Source organism: Ranitomeya variabilis, chromosome 1 (genome assembly GCF_051348905.1).
Source record: "Ranitomeya variabilis isolate aRanVar5 chromosome 1, aRanVar5.hap1, whole genome shotgun sequence".
NCBI lineage: Eukaryota > Metazoa > Chordata > Amphibia > Anura > Dendrobatidae > Ranitomeya > Ranitomeya variabilis.
The window spans coordinates 762,237,814-762,264,071 of record NC_135232.1 but is presented as its reverse complement, the minus strand read 5'-3'; the positions used below and the strand labels follow the sequence as shown (position 1 = coordinate 762,264,071).

Genomic DNA, 26,258 nt, shown 5'->3' with positions numbered 1-26,258 from the left:
GGCTTTCTGTTGGGGATTTGGTGTGGTTGTCTTCTCGTTTTGTCCCTATGAGGGTCTCTTCTCCTAAGTTTAAGCCTCGGTTTATCGGCCCGTATAAGATATTGGAGATTCTTAACCCTGTTTCCTTCCGTTTGGACCTCCCTGCATCCTTTTCTATTCATAACGTTTTTCATCGGTCATTATTGCGCAGGTATGAGGTACCGGTTGTGCCTTCCGTTGAGCCTCCTGCTCCGGTGTTGGTTGAGGGTGAGTTGGAGTACGTTGTGGAGAAAATCTTAGACTCTCGTGTTTCCAGACGGAGACTCCAGTATCTGGTCAAGTGGAAGGGATACGGCCAGGAGGATAATTCTTGGGTGAATGCATCTGATGTTCATGCCTCCGATCTGGTTCGTGCCTTTCATAGGGCCCATCCTGATCGCCCTGGTGGTTCTGGTGAGGGTTCGGTGCCCCCTCCTTGAGGGGGGGGTACTGTTGTGAATTTGGATTCTGGGCTCCCCCGGTGGCTACTGGTGGAATTGAACTGGTGTCTTCATCTTCTCTGTTCACCTGTTCCCATCAAGATGTGGGAGTCGCTATATAACCTTGCTGCTCTGTTAGTTGCTTGCCGGTCAACAATGTTATCAGAAGCCTCTCTGTGCTTGTTCCTGCTCCTAGACAACTACTAGATAAGTTGGACTCTTGTCCATGTTTGTTTTTGCATTTTTGTTCCAGTTCACAGCTGTAGTTTCGTTACTGTGTCTGGAAAGCTCTTGTGAACAGGAATTGCCACTCTGGTGTTATGAGTTAATGCCAGAGTTTTAAAGTAATTTCTGGATGGTGTTTTTGATAGGGTTTTCAGCTGACCATGAAAGTGTCCTTTCTGTCTTCTGCTATGTAGTAAGTGGACCTCAAATTTGCTAAACCTATTTTCATACTACGTTTGTTATTTCATCTCAACTCACCGCCAATACATGTGGGGGGCCTCTGTCTCCTTTCGGGGTATTTCTCTAGAGGTGAGCTAGGACTAATATTTTCCTCTGCTAGTTTTATTTAGTCCTCCGGCTGGTGCTGGGCATCTAGAATCAACGTAGGCATGCTACCCGGCCACTGCTAGTTGTGCGTTAGGTTTAGTTCATGGTCAGCTCAGTTCCCATCTTCCAAGAGCTAGTTCCTATATATGCTTATGCTATGTTCTCTTGCCATTGAGATCATGACAGGGGTACTGTTGTGAATTCCGTTCTTGGACTCCCTCCTGTGGTCATGAATGGTACTTTGGTTAGTTCTGCTCTTGGACTCCCTCTGGTGGCTTTGAGCGGAACTGCTGGTCACTGAGGTTGGCTTTGTCAGCTGCTCTCGTTTATTGCTATGTTGGCTTCCCTATTTAACTCCACTCAGATCGTTACTTCATGCCAGCTGTCAATGTTCAGTATTGGTTCAGATCTCTCTTGGACTTCTCTGAGGACCTGTCTACTCCAGCAGAAGCTAAGTCTTTGCTAGTTCATTTGTTGTTACTGCTTCCTGAATATATTTCTTAGTACTGCCAATTTCTAGTCCAGCTTGCTATCATGATATTCCCTTGCTAGCTGGAAGCTCTGGGGTGCAGAGTGGCACCTCCACACCTTGAGTCGGTGTGGGGAGTCTTTTTGCTTACTCTGCGTGGTTTTTTGTAGTCTTTTGTGCTGACCGCATAGTTCCCTTTTTTATCCTCTGACTATTTAGTGAAGTCTGGCCTCCTCTGCTAAAACCTGTTTCATTCCTGTGTTTGTGACTTTCCTCTTAACTCACAGTCAATATATGTGGGGGGCTGCCTTTACCTTTGGGGAATTTCTCTGAGGCAAGGTTAGGCTTCTATTTCTATCTTTAGGGGTAGTTAGCTCTTAGGCTGTGAAGAGGCGTCTAGGGAGAGTTAGGTACGCTCCACGGCTATTTCTAGTGTTTGTGTGATAGGAGTAGGGTTTGCGGTCAGCAGAGTTCCCATTTTCCCAGAGCTTGTTCCAATTACTAGTTTACTCATCAGGTCATTCCGGGTGCTCCTAACCACCAGGTCCATAACAGGTAGCTAGTTCTCCGGCTGTGACGAGGTGTCCAGGGAGTGACAGGAACATCCCACGGCTACTGCTAGTGTCTGTGTTAAGATTAGGAACTGCGGTCGGTATAGTTACCACCTGCCCAGAGCTAGTCGCATGTCGCTCCTTAATCACCAGACCATAACAGATTCAACCTGAAGGGGAAGAAGACGCCCCCACTCGCGTAGTCCATCGGAACATGCTATGTCATTGTCTGTCACGAGACCCAGATCACTTGGAGAGAATGCAAAACATTATTAAAACACTCCTTTCTACAACTGTTGACTGTGAGGAACAAGAATTTTCCGGCCCATCACCTATCGACCCAGGAGAAGCTCGCAAGGTGGCTGTTCCACTGAATATGGGCGACTCCTTACCCTCGCCCTTTCAACCTGACTCCACTACCCAACCTGACTCGGCTACTCAACCTGATTTACGCCGCACAGAACGAACAACAGCTGATATACCACCCAGACGTTACGAACAAGACAAGTTTATTTGGCAGCGGATCATCTGAGAAATCGAACAGTGTCAACGTTTACTGAATGAACTCTTCTCCGTGGAATGGTGAGCTAAAGGAGAGGGGGAGTGTAAGGAGGAGAACTGGGCTGCGGGTACCTGTCCTATGCCAGGTCCGGAACTGTTGGGGCTGTCTCCTCTGTTGTCCGGGGGAAGGAGTAAGAGACCAGACAAACCTTTGCACTCGAAAACCAGGTGTGTGGCTAAGCTGCAACAGCCACACGCACGCGGAAGCAGTCAGTCTTGGCAGGAACAGGCAACGTGCAGCACAGAGAGAAACGTGTTCTGTTCCTTGAGCACCGGGACTGCGCCGGCATGCATTTGTGTACCCTCGCCGTGACCAGCGGGGATTGCAGAGAGAGAGGTGCTGTGTGCTTCATGACCGTGAGCATAGCGCATATAGAGAGAGAGCTGGGTACTGGACAGATGTTTGCGGCCCCCCTTACCAGCATATAACTTCCCGACCACAGGGGATCCTGATCGTGCCACGGCATTGTTTGCTCCAGCCGCATATGTTCATGGACTAGGGGCTCAGCAAAGGTGCCAGAGACCGACAGCTGCCACCAGAAGACAGATCGCCGTTATTAACTGAATTTCCTTGGACAAACACCGTGCCAGCCATTGCTGGCGCTACCAACCCCCAAGTGGTACCTGCATTCTGAAGAACTCCTGACACGACAAGTGCACAACAGAACTACCGTCAATTTGTTTATTAACCCTGCATATCCTTCTCAATTGGACTGCTATGCTCCACTTTAATCCTTCATCTCCCTGCGATAAGTTAACCCCCTGTTAAATTAAAATTGCTAAATTTGTTAATGCAGCGCCCCAGAGTCCTGGTCGTTGCAGTACTGTGGCTCCGCCGCTAAGGGGGGCTATGGTACGTCCGATGGCACTGAAGGAGTTCATCTGACCAGGTATCACATACACCAATACATTTCACAGTCGGGACTCCAGGGGGAGCTAAGGGTGCTATTTATTAGGCCACTCCTCACCACTGTGGGTAAACTGGGGGTCAGGCAGGAAGTTAGTCAGAAAGCTGACTGGGTTGGAACCAGGCAACACCTTGTGGCAGGGGGTGTTGTGGGGGAACACCACACCAAACCAAAACACAAGGATTCCTAAAATATAACTTTTAATAATCAAAGTTAAAATACACAGTTCTGAATTGAAGACAATACAATATAAAAGTTACAAGGGAACTAACTGACCCCTGTCAAAACCCTATTCCTATCCACTACCTATATGCGGGGGTAGGCACCCTAATTTTCTGCGGTTGGCGCCCCCACTCACCGATGGCTGGCCCTACAGGCCCTACAATTGCCCTATTATACCAATAAGGTAGTGTCACAATTATGGACCCAAAACCAAAAATATCATAACAAATAATCAAAATAGTATAAATAAATAAGAAAAAATTAGAAAAAACAAACTAAACAAAAAAACAAAAAATTCATGTTCTTTTGCCCAAGCTGCGGATTCTCGATGGACTGTTCGTATATCATGTATCCTTGGGGGTATATAATACAATAAGCAGGTAGAGAGCCCCAGTCACTTCATTTATGATGATCTACAGACCAAAAAATAACATAAAAAATTAGCAAAAAACGATCTAAATAAATGAGAAAAAATTAGAAAAACCAAACAGAACAAAATAAACACAAAAATTAGTTTTTTCCCGGACTGAGACCCCCAGTTGTTGTGGGGGAAGATTCGGTAGGGTCCCTGTCAGGTTTGGGACCCTGATAGAGGCCTGGCAACAAGGAAGAACGTCACGGGACCGTGCCTGCTCAGCATAGCGGCGGTGCCCTAAGAAAGGAACAGAAGCGAGATATATTGTGCTGAGTGCGAAACGAGATCAAAGCAAGAAGGAGAATACCAGTAGGAATCGTGCTGTAAGACCGAGGCAACATCCTACTGAGGCGCACAACCGGCGGCCGGAACACCGAGGAAGTATTACTATATTCAGCTTCAGGCAATACTTCAAACCAACGGCAGGACAGTCAGTCATAGGTGGGCTGTCTCAAATATATCACCTATGAAGACATGGGGGGCACACTAGGAGAGGGGCGACTCTAGAGTCCCGGAAGAGCTCCGTGCCTACTCGTCATACGGGTGCCGTCCCAACCATAACACCGGGAGGGACGGAGGAGAAGAACATCATCCGAACGAGTTGTGAGGGAACACGAGAAACAGACACAACAGTTGTGGGGACTATCCCGTAAGCACAGCATGGGAGGACCACAACACATAGCGCTAGCAGGAAGGCACAGATTTCCACCTGCAAAGAGAACTCTGGAGGTGCCATTGGACCGGCCGGACTTGCGCAGCCTGGTGAACCGTTTAGGTCTCTGTAGAGACGTCAAACACAGCAACTCCAGAACGATGCAGGAGCAATCCAGTGACGTAATGGCGACTCACTTCTCGTTCTCGCTGGTTGTTAGCTCCATTACATCCATTGTTAGCGTCGTTGCTTTTGATGTCAAACACGACGATACACGCCAACCTGGCGATGAAATAAAGTTCTGGACTTCTAGCTCCGACCAGCGATGGCACAGCGGGATCCAGATCGCTGCTGCGTGTCAAACACAACGAGATCGCTATCCAGGATGCTGCAACGTCACGGATTGTTGTCGTTCTCTTTGCAAAGTTGCTGAGTGTGACGGTACCTTTACACAGGATGACGTCCACCTGTGGACTTGAAAAAATGGTGACTGTTGCCAATGCACACGAGTTATGATATCTCCTGCATTTGTGAAGGCCTCACATTATCATCAGCGTGCATCTATGACGTCATGAAAATAATTTCTCCTTAAATGCGCCAATTAGTGATGAGCGAGCGTGCTCAGATAAGGTGTTATCAGAGCCTGCACGAGTGCTAATAGAGCATCTTCAGTGTGCTCTAATACTATGTTCGAGTCACCGTGGCCGTACGTCTTGTGGGTGTTCGACAGCCGCAACGCATGTAGGGATTGTCTAACAAACAGGAAATCCCTGCACATGTTGCAGCTGTTGAACAACCACGAGACATGCAGCAATGGCTACTCGAACATAGTATTAGAGCATGCCAAAAGATGCTCTATTAGCACACTAGCATGCTCTGATAACACCTTATCCGAGCACGCATGCTCATCACTAGCGCCAATGATGAGAACTGGAACAAGATGCACCTGTGACGGGTGACTGGTACTACATGCACCATCTGATTGGCCCATATTTGAAGCCTGGTGGAGATATAAGGTAATCAAGAGAGGTTATTTTGTACACTTCTTGAGAAAGCATTTCTTTAAAAATCTGCATGGGGTATCTGAGTTGGTTTCTATTCTACAATATGGGTAAGTAGTGGCAGTATTTTGTGACATGTGTATATTGATGCCCCTTAAGTCTACAGGCAATTGTGTAGGAGTGGTCATTTATGTATGGGAACTGTTCTTAATATATGTGAACTGACAACCTTGCCCCTTACTAAAGCCACTTTCCTCTTTACTTGATTCTTCTCGTTTTGAACTTTATTTTTATACTAGCTGAAGAGCCCGGCGTTGCCTGGGCATAGTAAATATCTGTGGTTAGTTATAGTGCAGCGCCCCAGAGTCCTGGTCGTTGCAGTACTGATGCTCCGCCGCTAAGGGGGGCTATGGTACGTCTGATGGCACTGAAGGAGTTCTTCTGACCAGGTATCACAGTCACCAAAACACTTCACAGTCTGGCCTCCAGGGGGAGCTAAGGGTGCTATGTATTAGGCCACTCCTCACAATCTGGTAAAACTGGGGGTTAGGCAGAAAGTTAGACAGAAGCTGACTGGGAATCGAACAGGCAACACCCTGTGGCAGAGAGTGTTGCGGGGAGAGACTCAGGGGGGTCCCTATCAGGGGTGGGATCCTGACAGAGGCCTAGCGAACAGAGAGAACGTTAAGGGACCGCGCCTGCACTTGATCGCGGCGGTACCCTAAGAAAGGACAAGAAGCGAGGTATATTGTGCTGAGTGAGAAACGAGATCAACGCAACAAGGAGAAATACCAGTAGGAGTCGTGCTGTAAGACGAGGCAACATCCTACTGAGGCGCGTAGCCGGTGGCCGGAACGCCGAGGAAGTACTAGGCTCCAAGCAATACTTCAAACCTACGGCAGGACAGTCAGCTATAGGCGGGCTGTCTCACACAAATCACCTACGAAGACACAGGGGGCAACAATAGGAGAGGGGCGACGCTAGGGTCCCGGAAGACCTCCGAGCCTACCCGTCATACGGGTGCGTCCTAGCCATATCATCTGGGGGACGAAGAGGAACATCTTAATCGAGTTGTGAGCGATCTTCAGAAACAGACACAACAGTTGTGGGGACTATCCCGTAAGCACAGCAGGGGAGGACCACAACACACAAGCGCTAGAAGGTAGGCACAGAAATCCACCTGAAAAGGGAACTCTGGAGGTGCCATCGGACCGGCCGGACTTGCGCAGCCCAGGACTGAGGATCCTGGGACCTTCAGTAAAGAGGTAAAGAGACAGCAACCTGGTGTCCTCGTTATTTACTGCGACCTGCACCGCACCACCACAACATCATCACCATTCCCTCCACCTTCATTGTACGCCCCTCAGCAGGGTCACGGACCGGGTCTAGCCACCGTGACAACCCCAGAACAGAGACTCAGAGGCCCGGTACCGGGTACCCCTCGGCCCTGCGACAGTGGGGGCGCTACAATAGCACCTCACTTCTCTTATTTTCCCATCACGCCTCTCATTTTCCCCATCACATCTTTCATTTTCCCCCTCACATCTCTCATTTTCCCCCTCACTCCTCTTATTTTCCCCCTCACTCCTCTCATTCCCCCCTAACACTTGTCATTTCGACCTCACATCTCTCATTTTCCGATCACTCCACTATTTTCCCTCACTCCTCTCATTTTGCACTCACACCTTTTCATTTTCACCTCACACCTCTCATTTTCACCTCAGTATATACATGTTTGTCATCTCCCTTATATATAGTATACACCTGTATGTCATCTCCTGTATATAGTATGTACCTGTATGTCATCTCCCCTGTATATAGTATATACCTGCTGTGTGTCATCTCCCCTGTATATAGTATATACCTGTATGTCATCTCCTCCTATATATAGTATATACCTGTATGTCATCTCCTCCTGTATATAGTATACACCTGTGTGTCATCTCACCTATATATAGTATATATCTGTGTGTCATCTCCTCCTGTATATAGTATATACCTGTATGTCATCTCCTCCTATACATAGCATATACCTGTATGTCATCTCCTCCTGTATATACTATATACCTGTAGGTAGTCTGCTCCTGTATATATTATATACCTGTGTGTCATCTCCTCTTGTATATAGTATATACCTGTATGTCATCTCCTCCTGTATGTAGTATGTACCTGTATGTCATCTCCTCCTCTATATAGTATATACCTGTGTGTCATCTCTCCTGTATATAGTATATATCTGTGTGTCATCTCCTCCTGTATATAGTATATACCTGTGTGTCATCTCCCCTGTAAATAGTATATATCTGTATGTCATCTCCTCCTGTATTAGACCTCGTTCACACGTTATTTGGTCAGAATTTAGCTTACAAATACTGAGGTAAAAATAGGCAGCCTGATAAATCCCCAGCCAACAGTAAGCCCACCCCCTGGCAGTATATATTAGCTCACACATACACATAATAGACAGGTCATGTGACTGACAGCTGCCGGATTCCTATATGGTATATTTGTTGCTCTTGCAGTTTGTCTGCTTATTAATCAGATTTTTATTTTTGAAGGATAATACCAGACTTGTGTGTGTTTTAGGGCGAGTTTCGTGTGTCAAGTTGTGTGTGTTGAGTTGCGTGTGGCGACATGCATGTAGCGACTTTTGTGAGATGAGTTTTGTGTGGCGACATGCGTGTAGCAACTTTTTGTGTGTCGAGTTGCATGTGACAGGTTAGTGTAGCAAGTTGTGTGCAGCAAGTTTTGTGCATGGCGAGTTTTGCGCGTGGCGAGTTTTATATGTGGTGCCTTTTGAGTATGTGCAAGTTTTGTGTGAGGCAACTTTTGCATGTGTTGCAACTTTTGTGCATGTGGCAATTTTTCCACGTGTGCAAGTTTTGCGTGTGGCGAGTTTTCCATGAGGTGAGTTTTGCACGTGTGGCGAGTTTTGCATGTGGAGAGTTTTGCGCGTGGCGAGTTTTGAGCGGCGACTTTTGTGTTTTGACTTTTATGTGGCGAGGTTGGTGTATGCGTGGTGAAATGTGTGCTGAGGGTGGTATATGTGTTCGAGCACGTGGTAGTGTGTGGCGCATTTTGTGTGTGTGTTCATATCCCCGTGGTGGTGTGGTGATTATCCCATGTCGGGGCCCCACCTTAGCAACTGTACAGTATATACTCTTTGGCGCCATCGCTCTCATTCTTTAAATCACCCTTGTTCACATCTGGCAGCTGTTAATTTGCCTCCAACACTTTTGCTTTCATTTTTTCCCCATTATGTAGATAGGGGCAAAATTGTTTGGTGAATTGGAAAGCGCGGGGTTAAAATTTCACCTCACAACATAGCTTTGACGCTCTCGGGTGTTGTGAACTCTGTGTTCAGGCTCCCTCTTGTGGTCACTGGTGGTATGGTGTGACTTTTGCTTTGGGCTCCCCCTGGTGGCTTTGTCTGTTATCCTGCTGGTCTCTGGTTATCAGCTGGTTCGTTATCCTCTGGGAGGTTCCTATATAGCTCTCTTTTACTTCCACTTGTTGCCGGCTGTCGATGTAATCAGTGCTACTCAGATTCCTTCTGACTACCTTGCTCCCAGTCCATCCAGCTCAAGCTAAGTTTTGTTTGCTCATTTTTTTTATCAGCAGTGTTTTTCATGTTTTCTGTTCCAGCTTGCTAAAATGTAATTCCCTCGCTTGCTGGTTGCTCTAGTGGGCTGAGTTTCTCCCCACACACCGTTAGTTGGTGTGTGGGTTCTTGAAATCTCAGGATGGATATTTTGTAAGGGTTTTTTATTGATCGCATAGACCCCTGCTCTATTTTCTGCTTTCTAGTACTAGTGGGCCTCTTTTGCTGAATCTGATTTCATCCATATGTATGTGCCTTCTTCTTACTTCACCGTTAATATTTGTTGGGGGCTTCTATATCTTTGGGGATTATTTCTCTGGAGGCAAGCGAGGTCTTTCTTTCTCTTTAGGGGTAGCTAGTTCCTCAGGCTGGCTCGAGACGTCTAGGAATTTTTTAGGAACGTTCACCGGCTACCTCTAGTTGTTTTGGATAGGTTCAGATTTGCGATCAGTCCAGTTACCATCTCCCTAGAGCTCGTCCTTAGTTTATTCACTTGCTGGTCTATTTGTGATCCTCAGCCATTAAGGATCATAACACTCGGGGTCCAGACGTGTGACTGTGCAAAATTTTGTGCCTGTAGCTGCGACGCCTCCAACACTTTTCCTTTCACTTTTTCCCCATTATGTAGATAGGGGCAAAATTGTTTGGTGAATTGGAAAGCGCGGGGTTAAAATTTCGCTTCACAACATAGCCTATGACGCTCTCGGGGTCCAGACGTGTGACTGTGCAAAATTTTGTGGCTGTAGCTGCGATGGTTCAGATGCCAATCCCGGACATACACACATACACACATTCAGCTTTATATATTAGATTTATATTTGCTATTTTGTATATTTTTAAACATGCACAATAAAAATGTTGATATATTTTATATATGTGTGAGTGGTTTGTGAATACCTTAGGTTTTCATTTGCAGGCATTAATATGAATATGAAATAGAGTATACTGACTGACTTTCTATAAGACAGTACATAGGCACATAAAGTACAGTTTGTAGTAAAGAATATTATGGCTGCCAAAGCCAGGAATGATTTCTAAAACAGAGTATCAATAAAAGACTAAGGCAGTGATTAATCGTTTGTGGGTTCGTATTTTGTTTCTTGTTTTGTCTTTCTTTTTGCGCTGGTGGATCTTATGCTATAGTCATCAAAATTAGCACACAGTGTATGATGAGTTAACGCAAATTCAAAGATGTCTATTTTTTTGGCTCTTGTCTACCCTTTTATAGTAAAAAGTTCAAAAGTGCAGCAAACTAGTCTACAGTTGCTTGAAAAAAATGAACTCCACTAGGGTATTGAAGTAAAATAGCAAAAAAAAAAAATTGCCAACATTTCAAAAAGTTGCAAATGATTAATTAGATAGAAACACCTGGATAACCAAAGCCACGCCCATAAAGAAGAAAAAAAATAAAAAAACAAGAAAAAAATATTTAAAAAAGAGCACAAATTAAATCATGGATAAGACTGAAATATAATAGTCTCTAAAAGAACTATTTTTAATCTACAAAAATGGCGCAAAAGCAATGAAAAAGAAGCCCCTTATACTTTTTTCAATTGAAAGATACTAGAACCTCCCATTACCAGTACAAAGTAACAACATACACTGCTCAAAAAAATAAAGAGAACACTAAGATCCCACATCCTAGATATCACTGAATGAAATATTCCAGTTGTAAATCACTATTCATTACATAGTGGAATGTGTTGAGAACAATAAAACCTAAAAATTATCAACGTAAATCACAACTAAGATCCCATGGAGGTCTGGAGTTGGAATGATGCTCAAAATCAAAGTGGAAAATGGAGTTACAGGCTGATCCAACTTCAGTGGAAATGCCTCAAGACAAGGAAATGATGCTCAGTAGTGTGTGTGGCCTCCACGTGCCTGTATGACCTCCCTACAATGCCTCGGCATGCTCCTGATGAGGTGGCGGATGGTCTCATGAGGGATCTCCTCCCAGACCTGGACTAAAGCATCCACCAACTCCTGGATAGTCTGTGGTGCAATGTGACGTTGGTGGATCGTGTGAGACATGATGTCCCAGATTTGTGCAGTTGGATTCAGATCTGGGGAACGGGCGGGCCAGTCCATAGCTTCAATGCCTTCATCTTGCAGGAACTGCTGACACACTCCAGCCACATGAGGTCTGGCATTGTCCTGCATTAAGAGGAACCCAGGGCCAACCGCACCAGCACATGGTCTCACAAGGGGTCTGAGGATCTCATCTCGGTACCTAATGGCAGTCAGGCTAACTCTGGCGAGCACATGGAGGACTGTGCAGCCCTCCAAAGAAATGCCACCCCACACCATTACTGACACACTGCCAAACCGGTCATGCTGAAGGATGTTGCAGACAGCAGATTGCTCTCCATGGCATCTCCAGTCTCTGTCACGTCTGTCACATGTGCTCAGTGTGAACCTGCTTTCATCTGTTAATAGCACAGGGCGGCAGTGGCGAATTTGCCAATCCTGGTGTTTTGTGGCAAATGCCAAGCGTCCTACACGGTGTTGGGCTGTGAGCACAACCCCCATCTGTGGACCATCCTCATGGAGTCGGTTTCTAATCGTTTGTGCACACACATGCACATTTGTGGCCTGCTGGAGGTCATTTTGCAGGGCTCTGGCAGTGCTCCTCCTGTTCCTCTTTGCACAAAGGCTGAGGTAGCGGTCCTGCTGCTGGGTTGTTGCCCTCCTATGGCCCCCTCCACATCTCCTGGTCTACTGGCCTGTCTCCTGGTCTCCTATTATCTTAAATATACAGATTTTAATATTCTGTATATACAAAGTTATACAAAGTCTACATAATTCTGTTAAAAATGTAGGTTTTTGTCATGTAAAATAATCATATCAATAACATGCAAATTGCCTCTTCAGAGAAAAAGAGGACTTGAACTTTATAGCGCCCCCTGTTGGAAATAGTGATCCTACAAGTCACAATCAACCCTTTAACGAGTCTTGCAATATGACTTAGGATAAAAGGCAAATCAGAAGCTCAATTCGCAGAGATACTGATTTGGCTTTTATCCTAAGTCATATTGCAAGACTCGTTAAAGGGTCCTACAAGTCCTCTTTTTCTCTAAAGAGGCAATTTGCATATTAAATTTCCCAGAGGAGCATTGCACAGCAAATAAGCATCATTACCTTGACAAGCCAGAGCTGGTATGTCACTCTCCACATGGAGAAACCTTACCCCTTAGACCTCATATCAATAACAATCATTTATAAACTTTTTCCACCTTTAATGTCACCCATAATCTGTACAAATTAATTGAGAAACAAACTGAGAAACTTTTTACATAAACCTGACATTTTAACAGGGGTGTGTGGACTTTTATATCCACTGTATATTATTTGTGTCTGCCTTTTTGTTATTTTTTTTTTTTAAGTACCAATGTAGATATGGTTAGAGTATTGGGAACCTAGTATCAACTGCCATATCTCGTTTTCTTTATCAATATATTTTATTTTACAAGAAAATGAGAAGACAGAAATAGAAAAAAGGGAATCTTACCAGAACATACAAATCTTCATTGGTGGGCCCCAAAACCTCCAGGAATTCATGACTGGCTGTAACTTTGGAGTATCGTACCTCTGTCCCTGCCACTTTGTACACTCCAGATCTGGAAATTTCCCAGTTCCCATTAATCACATAGCCTTTACTCAAGCTCATCAGGGCTGATAAAAAAAGAATGTGCACTTAATATTAAAATATAATTTAACATTAGAATAAAATATATTTTCTAGCCAATTTTATAAGCTCCCAAACTGTGTGGTTTGATCTTGTGGTTATGGGGGTCAGGGAGTAGAATTAAAGGTGTAATACATTGCTACATGCAGGGAAAGCCATACAGTTTATTGTAGTCTGTGACCACGAAGACACACAGATCTGCACAGAAGGGCTCATTTACAGCAATAAATAAATAATTTATTATTTATAAATTATTATTATAAATAATATAATTATTATTATAAATAATAAATAATTGCCGATTTGCGGTTCTATTAGAGCCTATTTACAAAGGTAGACCAGTCTTAGGATGTGCACTGAACATTAATAGAATAATCATCAGTACAAGTCCTATTCACCCAGGATAATGTTCTGAAAAAATTATCTTTTTTGTAGAGCAAAAAATCATTTCACACGAGGAACCAGAGTTTTGCTCATTCTTTGGGGGATTGGCAGCTAGTATAGACTGAACATTTATCGTATTCTCATGAAACGTGTAAGAATGGTGGACTGTGCTGTTGTGTTCCTGCCCCTGAAGTCACCAATCACGTGATAATATAGTGTGAACCAGGTTATTGAAAATGATATTGTATAAGTTTTAAATAATTAAATTGCATTTAAATTATAAGTGTTGGCAACTTTGAAATTGTTCCAGAAAATGATGTATTTCTCTCAAAAAATTATTGCAATTACAATTATGTTATACATCTGTTTATTTCCTTTGTGTTTACTGGAACAATACAAAAGAACAGAGCACAACCTTGAGATTATTGATATTGTTCAACAATTTTGGTTCTCAAGTCCTCAGACAGTTCACTTCACCTCTTTCATTTCTCCATGCTTAGGGTGTCACACACAGTGCAAAGATTGAGTCAACTTCTCCTGTTTTTATCTGGTCTCAGGTGTGATTTTCATATTGCCCATACCTGTTCCTTGCCACAGGTAGGTTTGAACCGAGCATCGGAGGCTTGAAACAAAGCTGTTTACCCACAATTTTGGAAAGGTGCCAATATTTTGTCCTACACATTTTGGGGGTTTTGTCTAAAATGATGTACAATTTGTCTTTTTTTATCTGCTTTTTTGTGTTGTTCCAATACACACAAATGAAATAAACATGTGAATGACAAAACATGTGCAATTGCAATACTTCTCTTGGAGAAATGCTTCATTTTCTGGAACAATTTAAACGGTGTGTATACTTTTGGCCATGACTGCTGTAGGAGTCTGTACTCATTTGGCTGAGGTAGGCACAGGAAGCAGTATTGTTGGAATGTCCAGACGAGTTTATTAAACTGCTTACATAAACTGCTCTGGATAGCCAAAACAAACAAACAGCCTCTTTCTGGCACAAAGTGAAAAGCAAATAGAAAAATAAACAGTCCATATAGTACTGTGGGTCAGTGTCTTTGGCACACACACTGAAGGTCTCCACATCTCAAGCCACAGACACCGAATGAGACATTTGGCCTCCATTTTATTAGCCAAACCACGCCCCTGGGGTTGGGATATGTGAGCGGTCATTCCCCCCTCATAGCTTATGACCGCTCGTAAAGCCTGGCTCTGGAATGGCCCAAATAACTCTCTAAGGACAATATGTGCAGGAGCATACTCCCAAGCTCATATCACCACAGCTAATAGCCGCGATGACACCCTCCGATATCTCCCGTCCAGGACTCATCTGGCAGCCATCTTACACTGCATATTATATATATATATATATATATATATATATATATATACACTCACCGGCCACTTTATTAGGTACACCATGCTAGTAACGGGTTGGACCCCCTTTTGCCTTCAGAACTGCCTCAATTCTTCGTGGCATAGATTCAACAAGGTGCTGGAAGCATTCCTCAGAGATTTTGGTCCATATTGACATGATGGCATCACACAGTTGCCGCAGATTTGTCGGCTGCACATCCCAAAGATGCTCCATACAAGGCAGGATGGATCCATGCTTTCATGTTGTTTACGCCAAATTCTGACCCTACCATCCGAATGTCGCAGCAGAAATCGAGACTCATCAGACCAAGCAACGTTTTTCCAATCTTCTACTGTCCAATTTCGATGAGCTTGTACAAATTGTAGCCTCAGTTTCCTGTTCTTAGCTGAAAGGAGTGGTACCCGGTGTGGTCTTCTGCTGCTGTAGCCCATCTGCCTCAAAGTTCGACGCACTGTGCGTTCAGAGATGCTCTTAGGCCTACCTTGGTTGTAACGGGTGGCGATTTGAGTCACTGTTGCCTTTCTATCAGCTCGAACCAGTCTGCCCATTCTCCTCTGACCTCTGGCATCAACAAGGCATTTCCGCCCACAGAACTGCCGCTCACTGGATTTTTTTTCTTTTTCGGACCATTCTCTGTAAACCCTAGAGATGGTTGTGCGTGAAAATCCCAGTAGATCAGCAGTTTCTGAAATACTCAGACCAGCCCTTCTGGCACCAACAACCATGCCACGTTCAAAGGCACTCAAATCACCTTTCTTCCCCATACTGATGCTCGGTTTGAACTGCAGGAGATTGTCTTGACCATGTCTACATGCCTAAATGCACTGAGTTGCCGCCATGTGATTGGCTGATTAGAAATTAAGTGTTAACAAGAAGTTGGACAGGTGTACCTAATAAAGTGGCCGGTGAGTGTATATATATATATATATATATATATACACATTGTAATAGGGTCTTTTGACAGTGAGGGCGATGACTGAGTGGAACAGGCTGCCGCAAGAGGTGGTGAGTTCTCCTTCAATGGAAGTCCCCAAACAGGGGCTCTGAGATAGTTTGGTGAATCCTGCACTGAGAAGGGGGTTGGACACGATGACCCTGGAGATCCCTTTTAACTTTAACATTCTATGATTCTATGAGAATTTACAGTTTCATCAAGCATAATATCATGTGCATGGAGAACTAATGATCTTGTATACCAGAGTGTTACTTGTACATCAATATTTTGAACAAAAATAAAATGGAATGATGGTGGAAAATGTCAGATGCAAGAGAAAAGAGTTGAAGCTGTTGTCTCACTATGTGTTTTCAGGAGTCCATTATTCACTACTTCCTGACAGATTGACAGTTCAGGCTAGTGGCAAGGCTATGCCACTAGCGCGAATTGTGCACACCCCATGCTGCAAGCAGAGGCATCTCAGAGTCCAGCTTAAGACCAGCACTGGCAAGCTGTATGGCTCTGTGTCTAGAAGACCTCTCATGGCCTGCAGAAGTGGCCAGTAAGGCTACGTTCACATTTGCGTTGTGCGGCGCAGCGTCGGCGACGCAACGCACAACGCATGCAAAACGCATGCACAACGCAGCGTTTTGTGACGCATGCGTTCATTTTTTGCATGATTTTTGGTGCAGAAAAAACTGCATCATGCAGCGTCCTCTGCGCCCTGACAGTTGTGCCAAAATTATGCATGCGTCACAAAACGCAAGACAACGCATTTCCATGCGCCCCCCATGTTAAATATAGGGGCGCATGACGCATGCGTCGCCGCGGCTGCGCCCGACGCTGCGCCGCACAACGCTAATGTGAACGTAGCCTAACCTAGGTATTGAACAGTAAACAATACAAAATGTCTCCATTCTTGAGAACGGAGAGTATTTTTTAATATGTGGTAAACAGGAATGTTTCTTGTTTTTACAAGCACTTATCGATTTTACCCATTTTAGATTTTGAGAAAACCACTTTACGGTAAATTGTTTTCATTTTACAAACGTTGGTATTTCCAACAATATGAGCAATATTCTTCTTTTTACCTAAAATGTTTCGACTCCGATCCGTCACTTTAATGTGCATTGCACCAGCAGGAATACTTGTCACATTTATGTAGCCAAAGATTCCTAATATAATACAAAATATTATATTGAAATAATGTGTGTTGAATGCAAATCAATCTTTAAATGCCTAACATTTCTGTATCCAGCCTGAAAATATGCTATCATTTTGTAGAGAAATGTTCTATTCTTTTTTGCCAGTGTGATAGACTGCTCCAGAAAAAGTAAAATAAACTGCACCTTGAAGGAACTGTCCTATAAGATTGCTTTACACCTTTAGATCGTTTTAACAGTTTTTCATTGCTCCAGGATAGATATTGTTGCTCTTGTTTTCATCTGATTAACTCTCAGAACATGCACTTAGGGGTTGGCCATGTTTTGTATAATTTAACGTCGTATAATGTTGGAAACACTAATCTTGCATGTAGTGAAGATAAGCCACTGTAACTTATACGTATTGTATAAAATATGTTTTGTCTAAGTCCCCATATCTTCCACTGACTCCAGAATGATCAATAAAAAATGGCAATGTGTTTCTCATCCTTCTTGTAAGAACACAATTAGGGCATGACTTTCACCTCTGACACTTCACACAATGCCTTTACTATGTAAATTCCGAGTGCAGTCTAGTGGGAGCATATATAACCCAAAAAAGTATTCAAAGAAATATATATGCAAAATAATCCTTTATTAATATATAGAAAACATGATTACACAACAATTAATCATTAAAACGTGATATCACCAAATATAGGGGGAGGGTAAAAAACAAAATATAAAATAACAATGTATGCAATGTCTCCCTGACGAAGCGAAAGCGAAACGCGAGTTGGTGTGATGTGTGGGGGCAGTGGTGTGTCATCTTGGATGGTATTGTGCTTTTACAATGGATTTCTTGTGACTGCTATTTTCTTTTATAAATCATCATGTTGCACTGCTGGTTATATAGGCTGCAAGGCTATTTTTGCACTATACACTTTGGTGATTAATGCAAATTTCTATTATAGATTAACCTTTCTAATCATCTAATATCTAAGCCATATATCTGTCTTATGTTCATTCATATCCTTTATACAGTATATTATATTAGCCACATTAGTATTTACTAGTGATGAGCGAATATACTCGTTACTCGAGATTTCTCGAGCACGCTCGGGGGTCCTCCGAGTATTTTTTAGTGCTCAGAAATTTAGTTTTTCTTGCCGCAGCTGAATGATTTACATCTGTTAGCCAGCATAAGTACACGTGGGGGTTGCCTGGTTGCTAGGGAATCCCCGCATGTAATCAAGCTAAGCTAACAGACGTAAATCATTCAGCTGAGGTGAGGAAAACTAAATCTCCGAGCACTAAAAAATACTCGGAGGACCCCCGAGCGTGCTCGAGAAATCTCGAGTAACGAGTATATTCGCTCATCACTAGTATTTACATAATATATATATTTTTGCACTGCACACTTTGTTAATTTCTACTTTTCCCATCAGTGAATAATTAAGTTCAGCAGTCTCAATTAATTTTGTCCTTTATTTTGGATATTTCATTTATTACTTTATCTACCATTTGCCAACTCAGTTGACATATCCTGCCCCTGCATACATTGTGATTTTACATTTCGTTTTTTACCTTCCCCCTTGTATTATGATGTGTTTTAATTATGAATTTTTGTGTAATCATGTTTTATACCTATTAATAAAGTATTATTTTGAATACATATTTCTTTGAATACGTTTTTGGGTTATATCATTTGTGTATGGTATTCATTGTATTGTTAATTATTTTTTATTTATGGTATTTCTTTTCTATATAGATTTTTGCTTAGAGGGAGCACATGGCTACTGCCTCAAAAATTCATATCATATGTGTAATATATCAGATACATTGTCGAAGGAGTAATAGGACGATATGTATGTGTAATGAAGAACCCTCCCATGAGTCCCAAAAATGGACTCTATATAATAATGGAGTATTTCCCATTTGTTGATACAAACTGGGACCCAAGCTAATTGGACTTGTGCACATTCTAACCCAAAATCAAGACGCATGCGGACGTATGCATCAGAAATGCTGCGGACACAACCACAAATGTGAAACCAGCCTAAACTATTAATATGGTCATACAGGTTATGGACAACTGAAAAAAAACTCCAACATGTATGCCTGATATCAGATGCCTTGTTGTTGATAAATCATCTTTTATCCTTTTATATAACTTACATCTTCACGGCTTTGGGGAGGACATTTCCAGGAAGATAGCTCTGCCTCCAGAGCTCATTTTACATGACAGGGCAGTTACCAGTGTTATGTGTAATGGCCGCTCTCTGCTCTCCTGATCTCACTGCAGAACTGTGTGTGATTATACTTGGCACATCTGCAGGTTCCTTTCCGCTTCCATCTCACAGACAGACAGGGTTGTAATATTGTTACAATACAGCAGCGCTCAGAGAGCTACAAAATGTGTTTGCAAGAATACAAAGTTCGGTTCTGCTGTTCTGTGCTAGTTACATGTCTCACACCGGTAGCTACATCTGCTATTTAAAATAAGGTCTGGAGGCAAAGTTATCTTCCACCCAGCATCCTCTCCATAGCCGGGAAGAGGTCATTTACATATAAGAAAAATGTGGATCAAACATCAGATCACAGATATCAAGGTATCATTGTATTCAGCTTCCTGTGGTATGGATGCCCATGTAAATGGATTAGGAGGCTTGATCCTATTGACAGATACCCGTTAATAGCTTTGCCTTATTGCTCTGCTCTAAAGAGCCATAATGTCTCCTAAAGACTAAGTACTAGTTTATGCATATGACCCGTCTAAGGCTGTTGGCAGTGAGTACATTTGCTGCATGACATCGAGACTTATTGTCCTTTCAGTAAGTGGTTGCAGAATTGAGTTTCTTGGATGTGTAGATTGGTTGGGGGGCAGGGCCGTATTTGCCACTAGGCACTCGAGGGGGGCACGTGCCTAGGGTGGGGACAATGCAGGGGGCGGCACCTGAGCAGGTTTTTTTTTTTTTTATCATAAAGTCCGGTCCGGCCGTGGTCACCTTAAGACAGTGACCCCCCCCACCTCCCCTCCCGGCGCCGCCACTGATGCCTCCTGTCTGACTGTCATCATACTCACCTCACCTGCTCCAGCGGTGCCGGCTGGTCTGCTCTCAGCGACTGCACGACTGCAACTCGCCCTGTGTGAGCTGTCACATGGTGCCGCCTCATTAAGATGATGAATATGCATGCATATTCATCACCTTAAATGAGCGGTACCACCTGACCGCGGCGCTCACACAGGACGAGGAACGGTGCTGCGCAGGGACAGAGGTGGAGCCGGATTCCGTTCTTCTGCGCGGTGTGTGAGGTGAGTATGAATGATGACAGCCAGGGAGGACGGGAGGAGCCGGGGAGGATGAAGGAGGACCGTGGTGGACAGGGAGCCGAGCCATACAGGATGGGAGCGTCAGGGAGCTGATGAGCCACGTATACAGCCAGGCCCAGGGGGGGAGATGAGCCACGCATACAGCCAGGCCCAGGGGGGGAGATGAGCCACGCATACAGCCAGGCCCAGGGGGGAGATGAGCCACGCATACAGCCAGGCCCAGGGGGGAGATGAGCCACGCATACAGCCAGGCCCAGGGGGGGAGATGAGCCACGCATACAGCCAGGCCCAGGGGGGAAGATGAGCCACGTATACAGCCAGGCCCAGGGGGGGAGATGAGCCACGCATACAGCTAGGCCCAGGGGGGGAGTCGGGAGATGAGCCACGCATACAGCCAGGCCCAGGGGGGGAGATGAGCCACGCATATGGCGGGGCCCGGAGGGGAGATGAGCCAGTGCCCGAGCCACCCACGCAGATACAGGGAAGGGGAGATGAGCCACGCATACAGGGGGGAGGAGATTAGCCTGTGCCTGAGCCACCCATGCATACAGGGAGGGGGAGATGAGCCCCGCATACGGGGGGGGATGGGAGATGAGCCAGTGCCTGAGCCACCCATGCATACAGGGAGGGGGAGATGAGCCACGCATACAGGGGGGGGATGGGAGATGAGCCAGTGCCTGAGCCACCCATGCATACAGGGAGGGGGAGATGAGCCACGCATACAGGGGGGGATGGGAGATGAGCCAGTGCCTGAGACACCCATGCATACAGGGGGGGAGATGAGCCACGCATACAGCCAGGCCCAGGGGGGAAGATGAGCCACGCATACAGCCAGGCCCAGGGGGGGAGATGAGCCACGCATACAGCTAGGCCCAGGGGGGGAGTCGGGAGATGAGCCACGCATACAGCCAGGCCCAGGGGGGGAGATGAGCCACGCATACGGCGGGGCCCAGGGGGGAGATGAGCCAGTGCCCGAGCCACCCACGCAGATACAGGGAAGGGGAGATGAGCCACGCATACAGGGGGGGAGGAGATTAGCCTGTGCCTGAGCCACCCATGCATACAGGGAGGGGGAGATGAGCCCCGCATACAGGGGGGGGGATGGGAGATGAGCCAGTGCCTGAGCCACCCATGCATACAGGGAGGGGGAGATGAGCCACGCATACAGGGGGGGATGTGAGATGAGCCAGTGCCTGAGCCACCCATGCATACAGGGAGGGGGAGATGAGCCACGCATACAGGGGGGATGGGAGATGAGCCAGTGCCTGAGCCACCCATGCATACAGGGAGGGGGAGATGAGCCACGCATACAGGGGGGGATGGGAGATGAGCCAGTGCCTGAGCCACCCATGCATACAGGGAGGGGGAGATGAGCCACGCATACAGGGGGGGGATGGGAGATGAGCCAGTGCCTAAGCCACCCATGCATACAGGGAGGGGGAGATGAGCCATGCATACAGGGGGGATGGGAGATGAGCCAGTGCCTGAGCCACCCATGCATACAGGGAGGGGGAGATGAGCCACGCATACAGGGGGGGAGATGAGCCACCTAAGCATACAGGGAGGGGGAGATGAGCCATGCATACATGATGGGAGGTGGGGTGGGCCATTATACAGTATGCATGGAGCATCATATGTGGCCATTATACAGTATGAAGCATCATGTGTGGCCTTTATACAGTATGGAGCACTGTGTGGCCATCATACAGTATGGAGCATCATGTGTGGCCATTATACAGTATGCATGGAGCATCATATGTGGCCATTATACAGTATTGAGCATCATATGTGGCCATTATACAGTATTGAGCATCATGTGTGGCCATTATACAGTATGGAGCATAATGTGTGGCCATTATACAGTATTGAGCATCATGTGTGGCCGTTATACAGTATGGAGCATCATGTGTGGCCATTATACAGTATTGAGCATCATATGTGGCCGTTATACAGTATGGAGCATCATGTGTGGTCATTATACAGTATGGAGCATCATGTGTGGCCGTTATACAGTATGGAGCATCATGTGTGGCCAATGGCCATTATACAGTATGGAGCATCACGTGTGGCCATTATACAGTATTGAGCATCATTTGTGGCCATTATACAGTATTGAGCATCATTTGTGGCCATTATACAGTATTGAGCATCATTTGTGGCCATTATACAGTATTGAGCATCATTTGTGGCCATTATACAGTATGGAGCATCACGTGTGGCTATTATACAGTATTGAGCATCATTTGTGGCCATTATACAGTATGGAGCACTGTGGCCATATTGTTTCGTTTATAATTATTGTATATAAAACAGTGTGATCAGCAGTGCTAAATGGCTGTGGTTGGAATGTGGATATAGGTGTGACTAGTTGTGAAATGGGTGTGGTCAGAGGCGTGGCCTAAAATTTGCCGCGGCGCGCTATGCGCACCGCAAACTTTATACCTCCTTCCCTTCTTCAAAAGTTGGGAGGTATGGTACCGCATTTGCCAGATCATGGCAAGTGCCGCAAATCCCATAGGGAATGAATGAGGCCGAATGCAGTGTTGCTTAAGTGATCCGTTACGCAGCACATGCAGAAAAACTGACGGATCTGCTGCAAAAGGCGACTTTCACATCAGCGATTCTTGCTAAAGTCACTGCCGATAGTGTCATACTCACCAAAGGGGGAGGCAGCACTAAAAGTGCCTAGGGCAGCAGAAACCCTAAATACGGCCCTGCCCCCATCCCACGTCACATAGGCTGAGTGAGGGCCTAACATTGCATATGCAACTTTCTAGTGAAGTACTACTCTCGTCGCCGTTGGGCACATGACTAGACACATACTTCAGCAGGATTTTTTAAACTGGGCATTATCCATCAACAACCTCCATGGAGAAGCATATCTGGTTACAAGCCCCTCCATAAGTGGTCATGTTCAGGTGAAGGCTATGATTTTCAAATAACTTTATATTAGTAGGTTGGGCATAATTTAGTTTCCAATACTTTTTTTTAAATAAACATAAAAGGGCAACACCTTTAAAAGGAGTCTGTCAGCAGGATTTCATCCCCCTAAATATTTATATGCAAATGTACCACTTTCAAAGACTAGTCCAACAATATCTTTACATGGCCAGTCCATTCCTCCATTACTAAGAAATCCGTATTAATTTGAATTGATTGAAGACTTGTCGCCACTTCAGCTCCACCTTGTTGATGGTAAGCCTGTGAGGGCAAGGTCCTCTCCCCCACTGTACCTGTCTGACAGTATGTTTGCTTAAAAAGTTTATATATGTTACATATGTAACTTATATTTCACGTGTTCAGCACCCTGCAATTAAGGATGCTTTAAAAGTTAAAAATAATAATAATCCTCCACCAGCTTGACTGACAACCTTTATACAAGAGTTTCCCAAACTCCAGTACTCACGACCCCCAACACGTCATGTTTTCAGGATTCCCTTAGTATTGCACAGGTGATAAAATTATAAGACAACAGAAATTGCCACAGGTTCTCTCACTCGTGCAATGCTAAGGAAATCCTGAAACCATGATGTGTTACGGGGTTTGGGAAATGGTGCTCTATACTGTGTGACTTCAGGCAAAGGAACTGTCATCCAAGCAGGAGGAGAGGAATAAACCTTCAGATCTACAATAGCTATTCAGCCTCATTTACATATCATTTCAAATGTTGATTTCCCAGTAATGGAGGAACAGTCAGGCCATTTAAAGATAATGCTGGAATTGTCTTTGAAAGAGGGACATGTGCAGATAAATAGTTTAGGGATGAAATCCTGTTGACAGATTCCCTTTAATGTGTTTGAAGGCAATAGGAAGTTAGACATTTGCAATATGTGTTTTTTCAGACATTCTTAAATTCCTCCACACAAACCTATGGGAATAACACTAGAAAGTAAACATCATACCCAGAGTATGAACTTTGAAAAATACACTGATAGTCAAGTTTGAAAGTCTACAAAACTATCCTTTCGAGCAAATAACCAGCAACACCTATCCAATCATTTGTCAAAATGTAGATATCACGTTTTTTACTGCTTAGCCGCAACTTGTAGATAATTGATGGCTGACTGAGCATAACGAAAAATGTTTTCTGGTCATTAATTTACGAATGTTGAAATCTATCTTTCACATGCATGCTGTAGCAGAACATAATGTCCTGCTGACATCTGATTCCAGCTGGACATTTTAATCAATGTGGAACACATACTCATTTTGAAAGTAGCAATTTATCAGCAGAAGGAAAAGAAAGAAATGTAAAAAAATTAGAAGCAATAACGAAAGATGGAAACAATTGTAAAACACTGATATTTTATCAACTTTCATACAGGGTGTCAGGACATGTGCCCCGAGTGCTAGGAGACAAGTCACTTTGCCTTTCCCAGTGTACACAGGTCTAGGCTAGCAAAGTGAATCGTTTCTCTCAGTGGTAGAAAATAAGCCTCAACACTTGGATTTTCTCCTGTAAACTCCATGATAATATATTACGTCACCCACAATCAGTGTCGGACTGGGGTACCAAGGGGTCACCAGTAACATCGACTTTGGGGGCCCACTTTTCACCTTTATACAAATATTACACTACCCTTGTTGACAAATTTACCTATATCTCCTTATAATAATAAACTGGATAGTTTGGTTAGTGAATAATGAAATGCTGCTTTTTTTCTGAACAGAGTGAATCAAGTGAATTATGCTAAGTACTGCTCATATAGTGGGGTTGGGGGCCCAGATCTGCACAGGGGCCCACCGGGGGATTCCTCTATTCCCCTTTGGGCCAGTCCGAGCCTGCCCGCAATAGACAAATTCATCGGTAGCCATTTAAATACATAGCTGAATATAACCTGTAGAAGGATATGGAATCCGATAAACATCCTGGATGTGAAAACAAGAATCATTCTGGCCACCACAGTTTCCACAAGGATCATTCGTCACTCCAGAACCCAAGATACCATCACAGCCTGCTGTCTGTAGAATGAATACACAAATTGTGGAAGAGTAAGACTGACAAGGCAATAACATAGTAATTTTAATCATTATCATATTACGGTACGTTAATTTTTGAAACTGGTTAATAGATAATTACCAGGCATTGACCATTGATGCAAGTACCATTAGAGTCTGGCCGACAGCTAGTTCCATCTAGCACTCTTCCAAAGGTGTAATAAAAGTTGTATCCAACAGCCAAGCAATTCAAGTCACAGGGAATGGGAGCTAAAGGTATGGAAACAGTCAAGACATTCTATGAAATCACTAGTAGCTAGAAATTATTTTATGCTGTATACAAAAATATTCATCCATATTATAGTATACTTAGTGCTTGTTTTCATACCTCCATAGAATGGCACCCAGTGATATCTCTGAGATGAGCCAGGGATTGGTCTGTTGTTATAGAGGGTGCACTGTACATCCCTAAATGGCACTGAATCTTCAGGGCACAACTGTTAAATTACAGGAAAATGCTCAAACAACAAAAAACTAGTTATCTCTAAACCACGCTTATACTAGACACTTACCATAGACTGACAAGATTTATACTGCCGCAGCTGTCCTACACATGACACTTCTATATTATCCCTGTAAAAGAAGAAAACCTATTACTTCTGATAATTTAAAGAGTAAACGTTATTTTAATTTTTATTTCATAAATCAATACTACACATGAAAAGTGAAGACTGATTTTCCCATTACAGACATAGGAGATGACAGTTGCTACTGATGAGATTCTATAATAACAAAATCAGGCGGCATATTAGATACATACAGATGGGGGGAGAGACTGCAGGCACTAAATAGTGCAAGAAAACCCCCCACCGGAAGAAGAAACCAACTCCATAACAGTCACTAATAAAAGGAGAAAAATAGGAGCATACGGATATTTTTAATTAGAAAAGGCTTTATTAGTAGGTGTGTCTTCAGGTCAGAGGCATCGAGAGTATCCATCTTGGGGTACGAGGCGGCAATTATAAAAAGGTTCTCGCCCAGCGCGAAGCGGGCTGGATTGTCCGTGT

General features: G+C 44.4%; 1 protein-coding gene across 3 annotated transcripts in view; it reads right to left on the bottom strand.

Moving 5' to 3' along the window:
• ADAMTSL5 (ADAMTS like 5) overlaps positions 1 to 26,258 on the bottom strand; it is a 233,413-nt gene that overhangs the window by 63,804 nt on the left and 143,351 nt on the right. For all 3 annotated transcript variants that reach the window (XM_077271632.1, XM_077271631.1, XM_077271637.1), the window contains 6 exons: positions 25,764 to 25,824; positions 25,580 to 25,688; positions 25,334 to 25,461; positions 25,092 to 25,215; positions 16,869 to 16,952; positions 12,902 to 13,065 (listed from right to left, as the gene is read on the bottom strand). In XM_077271632.1, coding sequence (XP_077127747.1) covers positions 12,902 to 13,065; positions 16,869 to 16,952; positions 25,092 to 25,215; positions 25,334 to 25,461; positions 25,580 to 25,688; positions 25,764 to 25,824 — 670 coding nt within the window. The remainder of the gene's footprint in view (positions 1 to 12,901; positions 13,066 to 16,868; positions 16,953 to 25,091; positions 25,216 to 25,333; positions 25,462 to 25,579; positions 25,689 to 25,763; positions 25,825 to 26,258) is intronic.